This window comes from Chelonoidis abingdonii, chromosome 1 (genome assembly GCF_003597395.2).
Source record: "Chelonoidis abingdonii isolate Lonesome George chromosome 1, CheloAbing_2.0, whole genome shotgun sequence".
NCBI lineage: Eukaryota > Metazoa > Chordata > Testudines > Testudinidae > Chelonoidis > Chelonoidis abingdonii.
This window is the reverse complement of record NC_133769.1, coordinates 213637340-213660177: the sequence shown is the minus strand read 5'-3', so window position 1 is coordinate 213660177 and position 22838 is coordinate 213637340. Positions and strand designations below refer to the sequence as shown.

At 41.3% G+C, this 22838-nt stretch overlaps 1 protein-coding gene across 12 annotated transcripts in view; it reads right to left on the bottom strand.

The window, feature by feature from the left end:
- The window catches only part of CASK (calcium/calmodulin dependent serine protein kinase), a 442447-nt gene that overhangs the window by 306812 nt on the left and 112797 nt on the right, over positions 1–22838 (bottom strand). For 11 of the 12 annotated variants that reach the window (XM_032806527.2, XM_032806492.2, XM_032806483.2 and 8 more), the window contains exon 2: positions 5492–5604. The exons of the other annotated variant lie outside the window; for it this stretch is intronic. In XM_032806527.2, coding sequence (XP_032662418.1) covers positions 5492–5604 — 113 coding nt within the window. The remainder of the gene's footprint in view (positions 1–5491; positions 5605–22838) is intronic. 12 annotated transcript variants of the gene reach the window in all.

Sequence of the window (22838 nt, the reverse complement as noted above, 5' to 3'; positions counted from 1 at the left end):
TCGTCGGTCCTGTTAGCAACTACACATTACAAACATTTCTAGGCATGACCATTATCCCCATTCCACTATAACAAAACATACAGGAGGGGGAAGAAGCTCCTAGGAACCACATCGCAATTGCGTGAACTGTTGGAAAGATCACTGGACTGACACTATTTCTAGCTCTGCCACTGGCCTGATGGGTGACCTTGGGCAAGTCACTTCACCTCTGCGTACCTCATTTTTCCATCTGTAAAATGGGAATAATGACAAAGTTTGTTGAGATCTACTGATGAAAAGTGCTGTATAAAATCTGGGTCTTTTTGTTATTACTGAGCCACATTATCAACTGCAAAGCTACCTAAGAACTGTAAGTGTCTAAATGATCATTAACTCCTCCAACACATTTCTTCCTGTTAAGCATCCTCACACACCTCTAGGAAATTTCCTGATACAAACCATTCATTAATGCAGAATTAAGGTTATCCAGAGATATCTCATGCCCTTCCAGAATGTCATGTTCAGCAAAACTCAAACCTCTAAAAACCAGGAAAAATTGGGTACACATCAATACAATATGTTGGAAACTCAGAGGCACCTGGTGAGTCTTATAGTCATTCCTCCCACTGATCAAAGCACAAGTCCCTACAGACAAGGCTATGACCATTCCTTGAATCAGCTAGTAGCTACTTGATCAGTCTCAACTTCTTTGCAAAGAGACAAAAGCTATATAGCTTCTAAACAGCCCTGCACTGAAGAAGAGAAAACAGTCTTGTCACATCTGTAAAATGAGGAGAGTGAAGTTAAACTCTGAGACCTACTGATGTAAGGCACTATATAAAAGCTAGGTCTTTTTGATAATTACCTAGAAACAGTGGCGTTATCAATTGCAAACCCTATGTGAAAACTAAAACTGCCTACATGACCATTAACCTCTAACGATAAACATTTCTCTGTTTAAAAAGAAAAAAAAATAGGAAATGGCATGGTAAAAATTTTTGTTAACACACAATTAACATTGCCTGTTGATAGCTCGTGCCTTTTCAGAACACGCGGTTCAGCAAAACTCAAACTTATACAAACCAGGAAATACTAAGTTACGGTAAACATCCACCCAACCTTAACTGTGCCGTTTTTGAGTAACAGCTCAAGAACCCATACCACACACACTCGCACTCTGCCTTTTCACCGTAATAGACAAGTGTTACCTGCACTTACCCAATGCTCAAACACTGAGCCTACTCCCCCAACATACCACATTTGTATAATATAATATAAAAATTCTGTACTGAAATGATGTAGACTGGAACCTCAAGGTAAACATGCACCTCTTTTCCTTGAAAACTACACACATGGGGGGACACAGATGCGGACACATGGGCTTTTACCTTACCTCTGTATTTCTTGGTTTGAAGAAGTTTGAGCTTTGCCGAACTTGACATTCTGGAAGGACAAGAGCTATCACTAGGTAACCTTAAGTTTTCATTAAAGAAGGTTTTTTCCATTTAATAACATCCTAAATGGTACTTCGTCAATTTCCACTTAAAGCAATGGAGTAAAGCAGTGGATTGAAAATTATTAAAACATCACTTTATCTCCCCCAGCACAAAACTTCTAACGAAATAATAATTAAATCTTACTTTAACACTATTTTCTGAAATAGTACATGTTCTGAAATTTTCTTCTTTTCTAAGCACTTGATCCAACTTCCATTAGAAGACAGAAAATGGAAAAATTCCAATTGATTTCAACATACAATGGATTAGACCTAAGTTCCCCATAAGCTGCACAGTGGTGCAGCCACGCAAAAGCCTATTTAGTGCTGCCTAGGCACTTAGGGCACCTGCCCAGGGACCTGCCGCAACTGGCTATCCTGCAGCCCCAGCCCCAGCGCTCCTGCAGAGGGGACAGGCACCTCTCCCCCATCGCCCAGGTACTGCTGCGAGGAGAGCGCACTGGGGAGAGTCCTCTTTCCCCACTGTATCTCCAGAGCACCCTCCTGCACCCCAAACCCCTCATCCCCAGCCCCACCCCAAAGCCCACACCCCTCAACTCCCTGCACCCAACCCTCTCCCCCAGCCCTAAGCCCCTCATTCCCGGCCCTACCCCAGAGCCCACACCCCCTGCACCCAACCCTCTGCCCCAGTCCTGAGCCCCCTCCCACAAGAATTCCTTAACCACACCTCCACCACATGAATTTTGTTGTGTATATCAATATGGAGGTGATGTGCCACCTCCATATTGGTACACATGACAAAATTCATTCTGCACACGGGTGGGAAAAATTAGAGGGAACACTGGATTAGGCCCTTGAAAAGAAAAAAAAAAAATCTATGCAAGACACATGCCCAGTGCGCAAAACTGCCTTTCAAATGTAGACAAATTTTGTAGACCGTGTGTGTTATGATGGTGTCAGTCACCATTCAGGGTAAAGACACAAAGTAATGTACATACATTGATTTCTCCTGCCAACTGGCTAAAGAAACTATTAGCATAAGCTTTAAAATCCTTACTTGAATAAGCAAGATTTTGCATGCAACTGGAAAAGAAAAGAGAAGGAAGAATGCTACAGAAAGCATGATGAAAGAAAGAAAAGAAAAGAAAAGAAAAGAAAAGAAAAGAAAAGAAAAGAAAAAGAAAGGCATAGTAAAAGTTTTACATGAGGCATAAAAGTATCAGAAATAAGGACAACACTGTTCACATTTCTGTTTAACAACAATTTAGCATATTACTATTGACATGGATTATTTTGGTATTCTTATTAGATTTTTAAAGACCTCACTAGCTTAATAAAGCATCGCTAATTTTTCACGTTTCCATGACAGAATGTTCTAGAAAGTACAGGATAACCTTATTTATACTGATATTTAAAAATATTCAAACTATTTACATCTTCTCATATACGTTTGTATATTGCAAAGGGCAAAGAATACAAGTGACACCAATACTGCAGTAGTGTGTTATCATGCACAATACCCAGTGTTAATCCAGTAGATCACGCAGCCACTTGAACAGTGACAAGATATCAATAGACTGTATTAGAGAGACTGATAAAACACAATATGCAAGACTGTGAACACTAATGTTTAGCTCCAATAGAATTCAATCTATATTATATTTATTAGGTATCAGACACCATTACAAGGCATTAAATGAAATTCTTCTATTATAAAACCATCGTAAACATGTGCATAGCCACCAAGTAATTTTTACGTCCATGTATGTAAATGCCACACATATGGAGTGTCCTTTCGGAAAGAACATCGCTGTAAATAGGTTTTTCCTTACAAGCCAACAGTCACTCAGGCAATATGCCACAGCAATTTATACTAGTAACAACTGCTATTCAGAGACTACAGAATTTTTTCAAAGCTTGATTGTTTTTGTTAGAGCAAAGTCATTTGCACTGCTACAGAGAGAGAGAGGGAGAGCGCTATCTTTATGATTATAATTCTCCTGTAAAAATTCACTTCAAGTTGAAGCCTCTTATAGTAAGTACAACAGTAAGTTCACAGTCTGGTTATCTGTACCATACAGGTACATTCATAACTGAGTACCAGGGGCATTGGCACAGTATACACAAATACTGGTACCAAGAAGTCAGTACTGGGTGAAGTGCAGACCTCTGCCTGAGACAGTACGACACATGTTCAGAAATCAGGTTTTGCGATGGTGTCAGAGGAACCTGATTTGGGCTCTCGACTTATTCGTTGCCTGAGTAGTCTGAAGAGAACAATGCCTTACTTTACTACATCCTAGGAAGGGTAACCTAGGCCTGTGCTTACTGTGAGCGTGATGTTCCTTCCCACTCCTTTCAGAGACTGGGTGGAGGAAGACAGCTACGTTGTCAGTCTCAGTATATGAAAGTTTCTTTGAAGAGTGGGCCCAGGAGCTGGGAACTGAGCTGTAGCTCACAGGAACCATAGACAGAGGAAGCTGGCTCAGGCCTGGTAGGTCCCTTCCGCTGGTCCCTAGGAGGCTCTCACTGAGTGCTCCATGAGAAAAAGTTTAATGTTGGCCCCTCTCACCTTCTGCATCCTCTTGGAGAAAAATCAACAGATTGAGCAACTATAAGGGACAGGCCCCATTCTGAAAGGAAAAAGGCACCTTGAATGCCCTTCATTGAACAGAACAGCTACATTAAGGAGGGGGATGTTCTGAACTCCAGGTTTCAGCCAAAGCAGCAAAATCCCAGTACCTGGAAATCCCTAAAAATAACATCCCTTTATTAGTGTTATCCCCAAACTAGCGTAAAAAGGAGAACACTACTCTGACTATACAGAGGATTCAGGGGGCCTGGGGCAAAGCGAGGGAGCTGTGGTGCCTGTACACATCCGGCGGTGGTCCGGGTCTTCGGCGGCATTTCGGCGGTGGGGGGCCCTTCAGTTGCTCTGCGTCTTCGGCAGCACTGAAGGGCCCCCCGCCGCCGAAATGCTGCCAAGACCCAGACAAACTGAAGGGCCCCCAGCTGCCGAAGACCTGGAGCGACTGAAGGGCCCCCCGCTGCCAAAATGCCGCCGAAGACCCGGACTGCCACCAGGCCAGGGCTCATGGGGCCCCTGTGGGGCCCGGGGCAAACTGTCCCCCCAGCGGCCCTGTGACTATATCACTACATACACACACAAGAATCAGAAAAGTTGCAGAGTGCGCAGAGAAGCAGACACTGTAGATGTTCCGTTTTACAGCCATAGGCAGTAAGAAGGAACGGAGAGATAGCTGGGCTTACTCCACCCTTTACGTTCTCGAATGTGCGTGGAGGGTAGCGTGGTTCACAAGAGCATCCAGGGACGCTGCCGTCCAATAGAATCCAATCTCATGCACATGAGCACCAGAAGTACAATACACATGGGCAACCATTCAAAGAACACTATCATCTTCCTTGGACATGTGAAGAAACTGAACTACTCATCCACCTAAAATAAAGTTATATCATTTTCAAATTTAATTCAGAAAAGGCTTAGTGGTTTGCCCTAAACCAGATTGGGTGAGGTAAGAATTTTGTTTTTAAAAATGTTGTATGGGTTGGTGGCAATCTTTTATGTATAAACATCAGCTTGGTGTAACTTTTGTCCCTTTTATGCTGAGGATTTTTCAGCACAGACAAGTTAAGGGCTCATAAGGAATTACTTTCTAAATCCAGACTGCTGAAAAGAATATACAGATAGACATGTTTTTATTAGTTTATTTCCTTTCTGTACATCCTCTCCTGCTAACCAAAAGTACTTCCTCTCCAAAAGGATTCTAGGCAGGACTGAAGAGGTCGGAGACAACTTCTTTTCTAGTACATAGTCCTATAACCAGACAACCATGACAACTACTAAAACTTGAGCAGATTTAGCAGGATGCACTCATTGCCAAGTTTCAGATGCAGGAAGTCTTTGGTTCAGACTTATGTGGAACACTGAACAAACAGGATCTTCAAAGTTAGCAATTAAGTACTGGAAGTTTGTCACAGAAAAAACAACTGCTTTACAAATAAACAGCAAGAATTTACTTAAAAGTCCTCCCTTACCTTCTGTACTTAATCCAGGACTTGAGGTGAATTTTGCTACATCGACAATCTTGACAGCAAACTGTTGCCCAGTTTCTCTGTTGATACATCGCCGCACAACACTGAATGGACCCCTACAAATAAACAAACAACAAAAACAGTCAGATTTTCTGCATTAAAAGAATTACAAACTATTCCGTTCTCCTTTGTGTGTTTAGCTGTACGGTTCCATTATTTCCTAACACATGTAAGGTTACATTTTTGGACCTATACCACCATGCAGAAGGTGTGTACCTCTCAACCACATTGCCCACCACAAAATGTAATTGCTACTAGAGTTTAATGTAAACAGAATTTTACAAACTTGATATTTTCAGTTTTAAAAGTTCATAAATAATTTATTTTGTATAGTTTGCTTGTAAAGGACACAACTAATAGAACCCATACAAAATTATCATACCATTGCTAAAATGTAAATGTAATTTGTTTATTATGATACAAAACAGTATGAAAAACACTGCAAAATACCTTTTTATTTATATTATACAGATTTACTATTACCACATTTAATTCTAGAAAATTTTGTGAAATATATATTCTAATAGGCTAAAATTCTGCTGCCGTACTCATTCTATTGATTCAAGTAGAAATCTGCCTGATTAAAAAAAAACTTAATAAATTCTGACTGAGGAATCCAGAATATGGCTGACTAAAAGTACGGTTTAATATAAAGAGAAAGAGTAAAAAATGCATTCAATTCTGTTACTTTTTAAATGATTATTAAGAAACACTTAGAAAGGATAGTTTAGAATAGAAAAGTCTAGCAAAAATGTAAGTTAATCTTTCCACATACATCACCAACCAATAAACCAATACAGGAGACATGGGAAATTTAAAACTCCAGGGTAAAATAAATATGTCTCAAATTTTCTTGATCTTTATTCCTTAAAGATTGATCATGGAACCAAAGAAGCTACATATAATAAAAGATTTATTAGATTATCTAGTTTATACACCTAACAATACTACATTTAATCCTGCAAAAACAGTTTGCAGTTCAAAATAGCTGTATGTGCCTTAATTTTTTCCAAAATCTACATTCAGAATGATTGTATCCCTAAGAAATGCCACAATATAGGGATGAGAGACAAGGTGGATGAGGTAATATCTTTTATTGGACCAACTTATGTTGGTGAGAGATACAACCTTTTCAGCTGTAACAGAGCTCTGTGTGGCTCGAAAAGTTGTCTCTCTCACCAACAGAAGTTGCTTCAATAAAAGATATCGTACCCATCTTGTCCGTCTAATATCCTGAAACTGACATGACTACAAATAAACACAACGATATAAGGTTTATAGGTACCTCGCTTCTACACAGATTTCGCTGAAAACTGATCTTTAAGTGTGATAACCCAACACACCCATTTTTGGAAGTCATCTATTAACATTAGGATTTAACTTTAACAGTCTTAGCGCTAACATGCTATGCAACAAAACTCAATTTTAATTTGTAATATTTTCATATAAATTGCATCCCACAATGCTTTTATGTTAGATAAGGCAATTACCCACTACTGGTTAAGCTACTAGGTACAGACATCAGAGAAAATGTTTTCAGATAAGATTATGGGAACATAGGAAGACAGTGGTCACAAAGAAGGTATATATTATTTTATTTTTGTTGTTGCTGCTTCTTTAATAGTAATAAGAAAGGGCAACTTGTAAAGTTAAATTGGCACACACTAGAGAAAATTAGGCTAACGTACCAGTTGACAAGGAAATTCACATTTTAGAAGTTTCTCTGAAAAATAAAAGAAGTAGTTTAAAGAATATGGATGGAAGTTGTGCATGGAAGATTCATATTTTTCTCTTGACTGGAATAAAAGGCAGTGCTTAGTTTAAAGGATGAGTTTTCCCTTCTAGACAGAAAACTGCAAGTCAGGTTATGGATCTCTGACTCCTGACACTACAAAGTGACAGCCTTTCTAGTTCTCAAGACAGACTTTTTAGGGGCAAGGGTGGAGAAAATAAAAGGAAAAAAAATTCAGTTTAAATATGTTTATTTACTAACAGTTTTAATTTTAGTTTGATGTTCCTGTACATACAGGGTGATTTGGGGAATTTAATTATTCTTTTAATCCTGATTACTATTGTAAGAGTCTAAAACTTACATTCTACCTGTCCTTATAGTCTTTTATTTAAAACGGTAATTGTACCCTAAAAAAGGAAGAAGATGGATAGTATAGAGTTTAACTTGAAGCCTACTAAATATTGTAACAGGAATCAGAGAGGATAGTCTCAATCTTGGACAAATTAAACATGTAAAAAGGATAACTAAACCCTAAATTATATTATCCTCTAGTGAAAAACCCTTCCAAATTGCACTGTCTGTCAGATGAATAGCTAGAGATAAAGACAGTCACACTGTTTTGTTTTTAAATAAATTACGTGGTAAGGTCTCGATCCTGCAAACACATATGCATGCGTTTAACCTTATACATGTAAGGCCTACTGTGTGCAATGTAAAGTTAACCATGTGCAAAAGTGTTTGCATGATCAAAGATCAAAAAGGTAATTTTTTTCTCACTAATATCCAAGCTGTGTGCATAGGTATCCATATTTGGAATGTCCTATTACTCTTCAATATTTATTAAGGGAATATTTTAGCCACAATCATCATGTATATTTTAAAAAATTATTAAACGAAAAAGCCTAAGTATACAGGGATAAAAATATTTCACTCATAGATCTTTAGACAGAAATTCTACCAATGCAGTTGATCAGCAAGACACATTCCTTAATTAATACATTATGGAACTTAAACTTAACAGCCCTGTACCTTTTAGTAGTGATGCCTTCTTTAGTGACTAAATATGCTAGCCTGGAATTGTCTTTTTCTTTTTTTCCCCCCACACTTGACAACCAGAGCTAATTTATGCATCAGGGTACAGGAACTACTTTTACAGCTGTGGTCAGCATTTTTCTAGAAGGCTAAATACACCTGTAGCATTATTCCAGAAGGGAAAGCACTTGGAGATTAATAATGTTTTAGTTTCATACTTAAACTGTCTTCAATGAAGAATGGAAATCTAGGTTTTAGAACTAGGTTCTTTGGAAAAAAAGGATGTGTTGAGGAATTCCAAAATGGTTATTTATTATTCATACTATAGTAACACCTAATGGTCCCTATCACAGATCAGGGACCATCATGTTAAGCATCGTATCAACTAACCTAAAAGACTGTCTCTGCAAAGCTTATGGTTTAATTAAATGGTTACCTAGTTTATTATATTCCAACACTGAAGGATGTACAGGAATTATATAGATTTTCTGTATTTTTCTACAGACACCTTAGTCCGCATGTGATATTCCATAGGAAGCCATTTCTTTTGGCTACCTAATGCTCCAGCAGCACCAATGGGAAATTAAGGGTAATTACCTTTAGAATACTGCAGGATATATTTTGAATATACCATTTTAAGGCAAATAGGTTGGATGATACTAAATATTCATTAGTATTTTTTTGTTTTATTTTAATTCAGTGGATGAAGTTCTACCCAGGAAAGTAAGTGTAATGACATGGGCTTTAAAGCAGAGCACAAAGATATTGAGCGCATGCTTCCCCACAAGACTCTTCCAGTAAAACACCGATACGCAACAGCTACTCTTCCTATTGGAGGGCTCTGCTCTAAAAATATTTGGGGGCCTATTGTCCAAGTCTCATCCTACAATCCAATCAGCCAATTTCTTGCTAATAAATGTCATGCTTCGGGAAATGATGAGACAATTATTAGAAAAGTCAGAAAGCTTTCTATACACGGTATAGTACTGCCCAATTGTGCACATTATGTAGTTATTCCACTGTAAGGCCTGTTAGAGAACACCCAACTAAAGAAGACCTTTAGTTTATTCCATCTTGAGCGTTCATATATGAATTTGATGAGTCCAAACCCACAGCCTTGTGGGCAGCCTGGGAGGCTGCAAGACAGAGAACATCCCCTGACAGAAAAGCCCCTTGTGGGTGAATTTGGGAGAATGTAGGGCTATGAGAGTAAACAGAGAAAATGTGGAGTGGAGCCCAAAAGGCGGTCAGATACTAATATTTTACTATCTTTCCGGCAACTCCTGCAGCAGATCGGGTACCATATGTATTGGTTCTTCCTCTCCTCTGTATTTTACTGTTGATGCCGAGAGAGGGGGTCCTGATGCATGGGTAACTCAGGGCCTACATATCATCTGCCCAGGCTTGTGCCCTGGAGAGGTATTTCAGCTTCGCCTCAAGCACTGACACAATACAGGAGGCAGTCGTCACCAGTTCTAAGTTCTTACTCAATTGGCATAGACTTGAGTGCTAGGGGCTGTCTCCGACAGTGGGAGAGATCATCTTATTTCACTGGACAATCACCGCGGGCCATAAAACTGGGCAGCCCCAGAGAACAAGGTGTTGTCCCGCCACAATCTGCCTGCTTCAATGGGTGCTTGGAGCTTAGAGTTTTATAACCCGACAAGTGGACTACAACCAATGCACCAGACAAATCAAGTAAAAGAAAGAAAACATCCTTCAAGATAGGGTGCTGTAGCGTTCGCACCATGACAACTGGATTATCTGAGGACCTTCAACAGATCAATGATGCACGTAAAACTGCCGTGACCAATGATGAGCTGAAATGACAATATGGATATTGCATCCCTCCAGGAAACACAGCTAGCATCAAGCGGATCTCTCAGAGAAAAAGACTACACATTTTTCTGGCCGGGGAAAAGCACAGAAGAAACCTGAGAGCACGGAATGGGATTTGCCATCAAGAACTCACTACTGAGGATGACTGAGCCACCTACAAATGGATCAAAGAGAACTTTGGCACGACGCTTGTTCACATCTGAGGGCCCAGTCAACGCTGTGAGTGTGTATGCCCAAACACTCTCCTTGTCTTTTGACATCAAGGACCAGTTCTATGACCGGTTGAACACCACCATCAGCAAGATTCCAAAATATGAATATGCTTTCCTGCTAGGGGACTTTAATGCAAGGGTGGGAACTGATTATGAAGCACTGCCCAACTATCTATTAGTATTACTGTAGCACTTAAGAGCTCCAGTCATGGACCAGCACCACTTTGTGACAGGCACTGTACAAACACAGAACAAGAAGTCCCAGCCCAAAACAGATTACCATCTAAATATAAGACAAGAGAAGAATACTGACAGAGTGACAGGGGAGTACAAGAAAACAAAGAATACTGGTAAGAGTGATGTGTTGAGACCACAGCCTATCAAGTCTTGTACACCCTAAGGGAAGCAAACAATTTGTATGCTGAAATATTTTGAAAAATCTGGGGCAAAACCAAGACAAATCACTTTGGAAGTTGGAAGAAATTCATGTTGCGAACCATGGAACTATAATAACCAGTACTCTGTAATGAAAGAAATGGAAAGAAGAATGTAAACAAGAGAAGTTCTGAAGCGCATTAACCCTAAACTTCTTAGATAATCTTCACAAAGGGACTTTTGTAAGATAAAAATGGCTTCAATGGAATGAGAAACAAGTGGGTCACAAACGTTCCATCACACCAGTCACACAGTGTTCAGTTCTCATAATGAAAAAGAGTACTGAGAGCATCATTAAAATCTTGATGTTTACTGTACTGCTATTTTTAACACACTTATAGTATTTACAATATTTTCTATACTTAGGATAGGGAATACTACGGATGGCTCAGTAAATTTAACTACTGCATGAAAGAAATGTCAAGAACCTAATGGTGCCCACTATGCACTAACCTAATGCAAGGACACTGAGGCCTTGGCTACACTGGCACTTTACAGCGCTGCAACTTTCGCGCTCAGGGGTGTGAAAAAACACTCCCCTGAGCGCTGCAAGATACAGCGCTCTAAAGTGTCAGTGTAATCAGGGCGGCAGCGCGGCTTCAAATGCTGCACGCTACACCCGTAAGGGATGTGGTTTACGTGCAGCGCTGGGAGAGCTCTCTCCCAGCGCTGCTGCTCTGACTACACTCACACTTCGCAGCGCTGCTGAGGCAGCACTTTGAAATTTCTAGTGTAGCCAAGCCCTGAGAATGGGAGCATAGAAGTGTTTGTCTTTAATATATCCTGAGGCTAAAGCTACTATTTAACAATGCAATTCTTTCAGAACTTGATCTTACACATAGTGTGTGTGTGTGTGTGTGTGTGTGTGTGTGTGTGTGTGTGTGTGTGTGTGTGTGTGTGTGTGTGTGTGTGTGTGTGTGTCATCAAACAGCACAACAAACGCAAGTTTAATTTATTATGGAGGTGTTGGTCATGAAGTCTGAATCCGAAGTGTTCAGTTTAAGGGGAGCTTTAAACTTTTATTTTTTATAAAAAGTCTAATTAAAATAGCAATAAAAACACAAAGTATTCTTTGAGTACTACTGAATTTTTCATTGTGATCTGATAATTTGACTGATACAGAAAGGATAAGAGTTACAAGATTAACCTTTTTGAAGTTTTCCACTAGACTCTCTCACTTTTTGGCAGGTGGAGGTGGAGTGTGGGGGGAGAAGAGAGAGAGAGATACCATTTGCAAGACAATCACTCTGGAATCTGTCCTTCGCTCCACATCAGCTGAGTTATAAATAGGCAGTACTTCTCTGTGGCTTAATCTTTAACTTCCCCACTTTGAACTGAAAGGAAATGCATCCATTTGAAGCTGCTGTATTTAGCAGTGACAGTGTAACACAGCCATTCGGGTAAATTCCCCACCAAATACCCCTATAACTCTAGGGAAAAGAGACCATGACTCATGAGTTTAAATTTCACCTCCACTGACTGTGGTTTATACTCTCATGAAGCTTACCAACTTATTACTGACTACTGACATCAACCCCCAACCCTAAGACAGTCAAGTATGAGTTGTCACTTCATTTTACCAACAAGATAACAAAGAGGTTATACAAAGTCACTATAGGCAAAGTTAAGAAAAGAATCCAGGACTAACATGATGGTAGTGCCTATGAGTCCCAGTCATGGACCAGCACCACTTTGTGGCGGGCACTGTACAAACAAAACAAACACTCCCTGCCCCATCTAAGTATAAGATGAAAGACAACAAATGGATAGACAGACAGACCCATAAGGGATACAAAGAAAAAATCATAATACTGGTGAGAAGACAGTCTGTGGTCTCAGGCCATCATTCTATCAAGTGTTGTGTATCTTTATCCCAAACCTTAGCTATTCAACCGTACCGCCTTTTGGATTACTCTGTGGGAGTAACCCTAGAGTTAACCACTAAACAACACTTGTCCTGTCAAGGATAGAATCCCAAATTCCTGGCCTCCAGAATGCCATTGATGTCTAGCAAACAGTTATGTAACACATTCACAAAGTGTGCACTGAGTCCTCTTCTGAACTGGGGGTCTGAAAGTCCGAGGTTTAACCCAGGGGTTCTCACACTGGTGGTTAGGTCACTGATACAGAGCGATATGGATTGATTGGTAAACTGGGCACAAGCAAATAATGTGTTTCAGTACAGATTAATGTACATTTCTACATCTGGGAACAAATAACGTAGGTCATACATACAGGATGAGAAACTCCATCCTCCAAAGCATTGACTCTGGGAAAAAAAACCAATTTCGGGGTCATGGTGGAGAATCAGCTGAATGTGAGCTCCCAAGTGGCATTATGGCCAAAAGAGCTAATCATGCAATCCTTGGATATATAAACAGGAGAATTTCAAGAAGTAGAAAGGTTACATTAGCTCTGTATTTCGCACTAATATGACCACTGTTGGAATACTGTGTCCAGTTCTCGTGTCCACAATTCAAGGACGACACTGATGATAACTGGAGAGAGTCCAGAGAAGAGTCATGAGAACAATAAAAACGGAAAACATGCCTTATAGCGAGAGACTCAAAGAGCTCGATGTATTTAGCTTAAAGGAAGATTAAGGGATGACTTAAAAGCAGTCTGTAAATATCTATACGGGGAACAAATATTTGATAATGGACTCTTTAATCTAGCAGACAAAGTTATAAACACAATCCAGTTTCTGGAAGCTGAAAACTAGACAAATTCAGACTGGAATAACATCTACTTTTTTAACAGTGAGGATAATTAACCACCTTAACAACTTACCAAGAATTGTGGTAGATTCTCCATCACTGGTAATTTTTAACCCAAACTGGATTTGGGGGAAATTTCTATGGCCTGAATTATGCAGGAGGTCAGACTAGATGACCACAGTGGTCCCTTATAATCTATAAACCTGAATCTTAAGCATCAGTTATCTTCTCCTCAATAGAATTGTGTTTATACTGGCCCAGCCTCATTCTCTAGGATTTTCTTCAATGTGAGTCCCGCGTCTCCCCACCCCTCTTCCCCACCCCCCCCAAAAGTCTGTTTCATACTGTCCTCTCTACTTGTTTTAGCATTTATTAAGATATTTAATATTGGAACCAATTTGGCACTGTTGGAAACCTGCTAACATTGCTCATAAAAAAGAATCCTCTCTCAAAATGAATATATACAAAAATCAACTTCATCTTTGTTAAATCAGTTTCAGTAGCTAACTTGGTAACTTTTGCTTTCTTTTAACAAAGGATTTTTTCTATAAAAAATGGTATAAATTGTGACAACTAAAAAATAAGTAGATGTTTCAATGGATCAGCCTTCAAAAGAGAGGTCTCATTTATACGGAAAAGTTCCTCCCCTTATTTTAGCGGAGACTAAATTATGAAGAAGCTGAAACATTATGATGGAACATACTCTTGTAGTGCTACCTTTTTGTTTATTTTTGTTTTGCATTTAAAATTGAAAATCCAGATTTCTGTTCCAAAACCATTTTTGCAAAGGATATTGTGTCACAGTTCATTAAACCAACATACTGGAAAAATGTGACAGTAAAATCATGGAAGACAAACAAGTTGAATTATGAATTTTTCCAGTTTTTCAATGCCTGCATTTCTCTCTAGTTTGCTCAGCATCAACCATGCATTTTTTAAAAAAAATTAAACCACTTTGTACTGGTTTGGTCAAACCTGTGTAGTAGGCTGGGACTGAAAAAGAAAATATATGTTTTAAAGTACATCTGTATTGAAGGACAGACAAGTAGAGAGTCAGAAGTCTGGGAACTCTATCATAGCTACTGGCAGGTGAGAGTGAGCCTTCTCCCTCTTTTCACTGCTGCCAAGACAGGTTGCCACAAGTTATTAGCCTGTTATAGAATAAACAAAGTTACAGCCATGGTTACAAAATTCCAGATATCTGTGTCTGTCCCCAGTGATCTGTCATGTGCAGTGTATTCTTGTGCTTTAACTACAGAACTGTTAGTTTTTTAGTTTAGACAACAAGCTTTTTTTTGTTTGTTTGTGGATTAAACAAGCTTACAAAGCGAATCACAGTGAGTGCCAGGCTTCAATGTAACGAAATCTTTGTGAGGATTTTTTTCTCCCATAAAAACGGTTTCCTCCGGGGAAAAAAGTCCTTTTTTGGGCAAGGGAAAAATCTCAACTACGCTGGCCACACCTTGATTTTCTCTCAAAGATATTCTATTGGAAAGAATAGCTTTGTCACGGTCTTTCTTCCAGTGCCTGCTTTAATGTTCATGAATCTCAGTTTTTTGGAAATAAACTTCATTCTCTGTCGAGAGATATTTCCCCTCACTGCACCAGTTTTCCACAACAATGAGGAAAACAAATGTATTCTTATGGAAGGAGTTACCTGATGGCGCCATTACACACAGTTTTAAAAGATTTTTTCTTGTTAGCATATTTAGTCTTTGAAGGAATGCTGCATTGTTAGTTTTGTGATGGGAACTGCTGCAAGGAAAAGTGCTCATGACCTTAATCTAACTAGAGTCAATTCTTGGGGAAGAGTTATTCCGTGGGTACCTGGCACTGGCATTTGGGCTGAGATTCCTGGAAGTATGTGGTCTGCCTGCTGTTTGTGACCACCCCATTCAATGACTGATCAGTGTAAAAGTAAGTTACATGTGGGAAAAAAAACCAAAAACAATAAAAACAAAACCCAGGGAGTCTGCATTACTGATTTGTCTTCCCAGGGAAAACCAATTTGCAAGGCCCCAAAATCTACTACCACTTGGCAGAGGCATGACATTTCCTCTTAGAACACAGTCTGTCTGATAAGCACATCCAGAACACTTAGGGTATGTCTTCACTACCGGCTGGATCGGCGAGCAGCGATCAATCCAGTGGGGATCAATTTATCGCATCTAGTCTAGACACAATAAATCGACCCCCAAGCACTCTCCCATCGACTCCTGTACTCCAGCTCAGTGAGAGGCGCAGGCGGAGTCGACGGGGGAGCGTCGGCAGTCGACTCCCCGTGGTGAAGACACCACAGTAAGTCGATCTAAGCTTGTCGACTTCATCTACATTATTCACATAGCTGAAATTGCAAAACTTAGATCGACACCACCACCTCCGCCCTCTGCCCCCTCCAGTGTAGACCAGGCCTCATTTGAGCTCTCCAGCAGGCACTACAGGTTCTTTAGTCTATCTATACTCATTGGGACACTAGCTCATTTAATGATTACAATTCCATACATTTTATTACAATTTTAAAACAGCAGTAATGTCTTGAAGCAATGCTTCTGTAACACTATTGTTATATCAACATACATACACTAGTGTCCTTTTTACAGCTTCAAACCGATCTCTTTCTAAAGACACAATTCTCTCAAACCACAGTATGTCTGAGGAAATGTGATGTAAGACACCATCAACTACACGCTTGCGAGGTCCTGTGTGATAATCTACTCCTCTCTGTCCAAAATGGAAATGTACAAAATGAACAGAAATAAATAACAAAAGCTACATCCTTGAAAAGCACTCAGATATAAAAATGAGACAAGTAGATTCCATAATTACAATGCCACTGAGCAGCTTCAGCACAAAAAGCTTTTTATATTAGAAACAACAACTTATGGTGTCACAACAGTTTTTCATTTTACAAGATTACGTAACAGTAATGAAATTTACTTTAGTTCCTTTTAATGGGAGCATGTAGCAGGACGGGGACAAAATTTACCAATAGGCAGAATATCTATGAGAAATGCCAAACAATAAGCATTTCTCAAACAGGGAATTAACTAGTATTGCTCTCTGTGCCTAAGGGAAATTAAATCTCTCAGAAACAAATCCGTCCTTGCTTTCCAGTTGCACGCACATAATACATCATACATACTGCTTCCTGCATTTACTGAGAACTCCTGGGGGTATTTATCAAACAGGTTTGACTCTTTCACTTGACAACTATGTGCACCTGAAGGTCAGCCCACTATTAGTTCCCAGTGGGAAACTGAGGAGGAGTGGCAAAAAGGTGGGGATCGATAGTGCAGAGATCAAACAGTAGAAAATTGTGCAACCCCTCCCGACGCTAGTTTGAATAAATATTTGGCAGAAGCTTTTGCTTACTTTTGACAGCATTTTGCCTGTAAATATAAATTAAACCTGACAGGGCGTTGAAAACTTCTGACTGTTGATATTACAATGAATTGGCATATATCCTAGCTTCATGACTTGGAATTTCAATTTACCCAAATCATTTTATGTTGATTTTTTTCACACCCCAGCAGTCCTCAACTTGATATGAATTTTATTTTTAGCCAGCCTAGGAGATGTCACAATTAGAAGGGCCCGTCTAAAATCAGCAATATTCTTAAGGAGAGGTGCCCTACTCAGTCAGAAAAAAAGAAGAGCAGATGCCGTGTTTAACTATGTACCATAAACTAGGACTTCATATTAACCTCAATCCACTGACATCAGTGCGAGGTTTGCACAGAAATCAGGAGAATACTGTCTCTATACAAAAACTAAACTTTCATTTATTAAGTACCTTGTCACCAAATTCAGTACTTTAAGAAAATATGGTCCCCCCTTTAGGCCACTGTTACTTCTACCCTTTATTTCTCTCTATTCCATATCTCCTCTCTCTATTTCTCCTGTTTTTGGGTGTTTCCTCTGTTGTTCTTTCTACATTTCCTTCCCTAGAGACACTCCCAATTTCCACCCCAAAGGGCTTCATTCCCCCCACCCACCCTTCTTGTTCCATCTGTTAAAATAAGCAAGTTAATATTGAGACTGAAGTGCCATTGTTGGGCTTTAGAGCTGACATTTCAATAATATTAACAAGGACAATAACAGCAATAGGGGAATTTATACCTCTGAGTCTTTGTTTCAGGCCGTTTGCAAACTCAGGCAAAAATCATGACAAGGTTTACACACAGTTCATACTTTGGAAACACTGAACTACTTATAGATATGAACTACTGCCACTAAGACTGAAGAGTATGGTAGCAGTTCGTTAGATCTCTCTGCTCCATATGGCTATAGGAAATATCTTTTCAGACCAATATTAGTACAATAGGAGTAAAGGATATACAAGACATTTTTCAGACGGCTTGCAGCTTTGCTCCTAGCTGAGCTAATGAAAGAAAAAGAGTAATAGAAAGAAATAATTTTAAATGAGTCCTGGGTGTCCAAATTCCTTAGGCAACTTTAAATCACTCAGATAATACAGAAAAAAGGCGATATCAAAGACTTGTTTTTATAGGCTTGCTTTTAATTTTTATAAAGATATTCTAGAGGCCACAATGTATGGGTGTACTATCTTTGATTTCTCCTAAGTCTTAAAGAGAAAAATGGCACTGGTGGCCATTTTGAGAAGGTCAACTTAACAGAGGGCAGCCTGTTGCCTCCGTTCAATTAAGAATAAGAGAGGTAGCGATTTTGAAATGTCAGTTTGTAAAAGTATCATAAAAATTCGTTAGACCCAGCTAATGAAGAAACCTTCAATAATAAAAACATTATAAAAATGACCATTAGTTCTAAAAAAAAAAAAAAAAAATCTTCTAGTGTAGCACATTCTCAAGATTTCAGTGAGTTTCAACTACATAGGAAGTTTGAAGAGTTTGAATTTTATTCTAGGATGGAATAAAAATTTCTGACACAAGATGCTAAAATTTAAAAAAACACCTTTTAAACTAAATTGCCCATAAATTAATGGAAAATTCATTCTATAGTCAAAGAGTAGGTGCTGTAATTTTAAGAAGGTTCCCTGTGTTCTTCACACATAACAAATCACAACTTTAAATGCAAAACTCAACTCACCCATAATTATAGAGCCATGATCAGTACCTCCACATTATTTCCTCTGCACCACCATCAATAACCATATTTTGACCAGTTGAGAGAGGAATCATTTGCTCCAAAAGTAATAGAGCCTCATATCAGTATGGCAAGGTCTACATCAACTAGAGGAGAAAGTCACAGGTTGCACTGAGTAGCATCTACTGACTTCACCTTGGTTCCTGCCTTCCTGTGAGTTTTGGATGCCACTTGCAAAGTGTTATTGTTCTTTCCTGTTACATTTCATGGTCTACTCCAAGTTGCCAAGTAGCCTGCACTCCCTTCTACAGCGTCTAGCTGGGGAAAAGATTTTATTCTACCTCTGTGATGACTCCATGACTACTCTGTCACTAGACTTTCTGAAAAGTTTCCCAACCGGAGCTTCTAAGAGCTGTGAGCTGAACTGCCCGGGCATGCACTTTCAGCATCTAAAGCACCATACACAAGAGTTCAGACATGTAGCTCTTGTCTTGCTCTCAAAGGTTATGCCTACACTATGAGCTGGCTGTGTGATTTCCCTGCTCACATACTCGAACTACTGCTCATCAAGCTAGCACAAGTACAAATAGCAGTGTAGCCACAGTAATACAGGTAGCAGCAGGAGAGGCACAGCTGAGTTGCACCAAATATAAACCCATCTGAAATTAATGGGTATGTACTGAGCACAGCTCAGCCATATCTCCACTGCTACTACCCATGCTCTCTCAGCTCCACTACTGTTTATACTCATGATAGCTCAATGAGCGCTAATGCAAGCATGTGTACACAAGCAGAGGAATCAGACCCCTACTTTGCAGTATAAACATAGCCGAAGATGCTGAACTTACTGTATCCCTGCCCATTTTAGGTCCCATTTCTGGGTCTCTCAAGGAGCAGCACAGAATTTGATAATGGCCTCTCTAAAAGCCTGATGCCCTGGTGTCTGATTCCCCACAACAAGAGATCCCATGGACTGCAGTGTCCATGCTACATACAAGCCCTTCCAGGGGAACTGAAGACAGATGAAACATAGACATAGTCTTCTTTCCAGAATGCTGTCCTAGCATTGCTCCCTTCCTGGAGACGCCACTGGAGCCAACTTTCTATGCTCCCTGCTTCTTTTTCATCCATGGAGGGCATGGACAGACGAGATGCCTACTGAAGACAAAACCACATTTTGCCCACAGTGAAGGCCAAGCTCCTCAATGAGATATTTGATGGCAGACTAAAAACAACAAATAAAAACAAATATATGCTGTTTTGGTCTTGCTTCATTCAGAGGCTGCAGGGGCACCTGCTACTGTAGTCCTTGTAAATGGGAAACAGAGCTCAGGGAGAAAACTCCCCAAACAATAAACACATCCCTGGGACATGGCTAAAAGAGACAGTCAACTCACTGAGCCAAATTTTTAGTTACAAATTTGAAACATTTTAGGATTTTCTTCCAACAGCTCTGCAGCAGAAATGTCTCCTTATACCTTCATATTGCTGCAGAGGTGGAACAAAACACCTGACTCAAGAGGTTGGGACACTCCCTTTCTGCCAGTAATTGACATGTCTATTTTTGCCTCAAAGCAGGCTGAAATACCCTTTGCAGATATGTGGACCATAGCACAATTTTTTTCAAAGAATACTAAGCTAAAATTGTCAAATATCATAAAAATGTATTAATCACACAGTTTACATGTACTTACATGTGGATGCAAGCCTATACACACACAAAAAAAATATCTAAAAACATACTCCTTTTATCTGTGGTAACATCAACTGTCATTTTAAATTGTCTGAAAGCAGAAAGAGAAGAGTCTGTTCAGATGACAGGCTTACCAGGTTTTTTGTTCTACTACCCTTGGAATTTAAGACGAAAATATCTCTTATTTCTGACAACAAACATATTGTACCTTTTCATTTAGAGCATGCTTGTGGATTTGAAGGCTCATGCAGGCAATGAGTTAAAATGTATTATCCACAAATACATTTGTGTGTGATGCCAAGAATGTCTTCTCCCGCTACCCTGGATCAACCTCACAAAGGACCTGGAGCAAGACTTTTCCCTCTCAGGAGGTGCCTGTGAGGCTGATGAGGACCAAAACCACCATCTCTGGAAAAGATGGCATCCGCTACTACCTGCTGAAGAAGTGAGACCCAGGCTGCTTGGTGCTGGCTGCCATCTTCAACAAATGCAAGCAGTTCTGCCGTGCTCCCTGCTCCTGGAAAAAGTCCATGACCATACTCATCCATAAAAATGGCTAACGAGACGACCCCGGAAACTGGAGGCCATTTCCCTCTGCTCCACCATCTACAAGCTGTATGCCAGCTGCCTTGCAACAAGGATCATGGACTGGTCAGTGTGTGGGGGCATGGTCAGCTCAGTGCAGAAGGGCTTCATGTCCTGTGAGGGATGCTACGTGCACAACTTCCTTCTCCAGACGGCCATCCAGGAGGCCACGAGGTCCAGGAGGCAATGCGCCGTAGCACGGCTTGACCTGACCAACGCCTTCGGGGCCATACCTCATCACCACATCTTTGCCACCCTGGGAGAGTTCGGGATGCTAGAAACCTTCATCCAGATCCTCCCGGACCTCTACAAGGACTGCACTACCACCATCTGCGTCACGGATGTAGAGACAGATGCCATCCCCATCTGCTACGGTGTAAAACAAGGATGCCCCCTCATCCCCATCATCTTCAACCTGGCCATGGAACTGCTCATCCGAGTCATTTCCAGTGGCCCGACCAGCTTCAACCTACACAGAAAGAAAATCAACATTCAAGCCTACGTGGACGATCTGGCCCTCGTCGCCGACAGCTCGGAAAGCCTCCAGCAAATGCTCGACATCACCAGCCGAGCCGCCGAGTGGATGGACCTCCGCTTCAACCCCAAAAAGTGCACCTCCCTCCACCGGCTGTCACAGTTCCTGATCCAGGGCAAGCCCATGGCATCCCTCAAAGAGGGAGAGGTATACCAACACCTAGTCACTCCAACAGGAGTCTGCATCCGACAGACCCCCTGAAGACACCATCATGAAGATCCTGTGAGACACGGCCCAAACTGACTCCTCCCTGCTCACCCCCTGGCAAAAGATCAACGCCCACAGTACCTTCCTGACTCCCCACATCTCCTTTGTCCTCAGAGGATTGGCAGTAGCCAAGGTGCCCCTGAACAAGGCCGATAACACCATCAGGCAGCTGGTGAGGAAATGGCTCTACCTTCCCCAGAGGGCCAGCACCAACATCATCTACATTTCCCACAGGCAGGGCGGCGCCAACGTACCTCAGATGGGCGACCTGTGCAACATGACGGTGATGACCCACGCCTTCCGTCTCCTGACATGCCCAGACCCGATGGTGAGAAGCATCGCGCAGGAAGCCGTACGGGACGTGGTTAGGAAAAGCATTACAAGGGCCCCCTCCAAGCAGGATGTTGCCACTTACCTCAGCGGCTCCCTGGAGGCTGAGTTCGGGAGAGAAGGGGGAGACTTGTCCTCTCTCTGGTCCCACACCTGCAACGCCTCGAGACACCTGGGAAAGAGGATCGGCTGCCGCTGGAAATGGTGCGAGGAGCATTGGGAGCTGGGAGTACTGGTGCCATGCACCACACCCCGGACCACACCATCATCACCCCAACCGCCCGAACAACGCTGGAAAGGACCCTGAAAGATGCCATCTGCTGCCACTATGCCAAGAACCTCAAGCAGAAGCTGGACCAGGGAAAGGTGTTCGAGGTGTCCAGCAAGCGGGAAGCCAGCAACCACTTCCTTCCCAGGGGCAGCTTCACCAGGTTTGCCGACTGGTATTTTGTCCACCAGGGCCAGCTCAACTGCGTCCCCCTCAACAGAGCCATTTGCCATGGCAACCGGGACAAGCGCTGCAGGAAGTGCGGCTACACCAACGAGACCCTGCCCCACATCCTGTCTGGACGCAAACAGTATTCTGGAGCCTGGTGGCACTGCCACAACGCCATCCAGAACCAGCTGGTGAATGCCATCTCGGCGTCCCTGGGGAAGATCACCGTTGACTCCGCTATCCCCGGGACAGCCAGCCAACTGTGACCCGACATCATCATGATGGACACAAAAAAGAAGGTGGTCCTCCTGGTAGACCATCACAGTGCCATTTGAAAAGAGGTCACCAGCCTTCCACGAGGCCCGAGCATGGAAGGCGCTGAAGTACACTCCGCTGGCTGACACCCTGAGAGCCCAGGGTTAGGAGGTCCAGATACACGCCTTGATCGTGGGAGCCCTGGGCTCATGGGACCC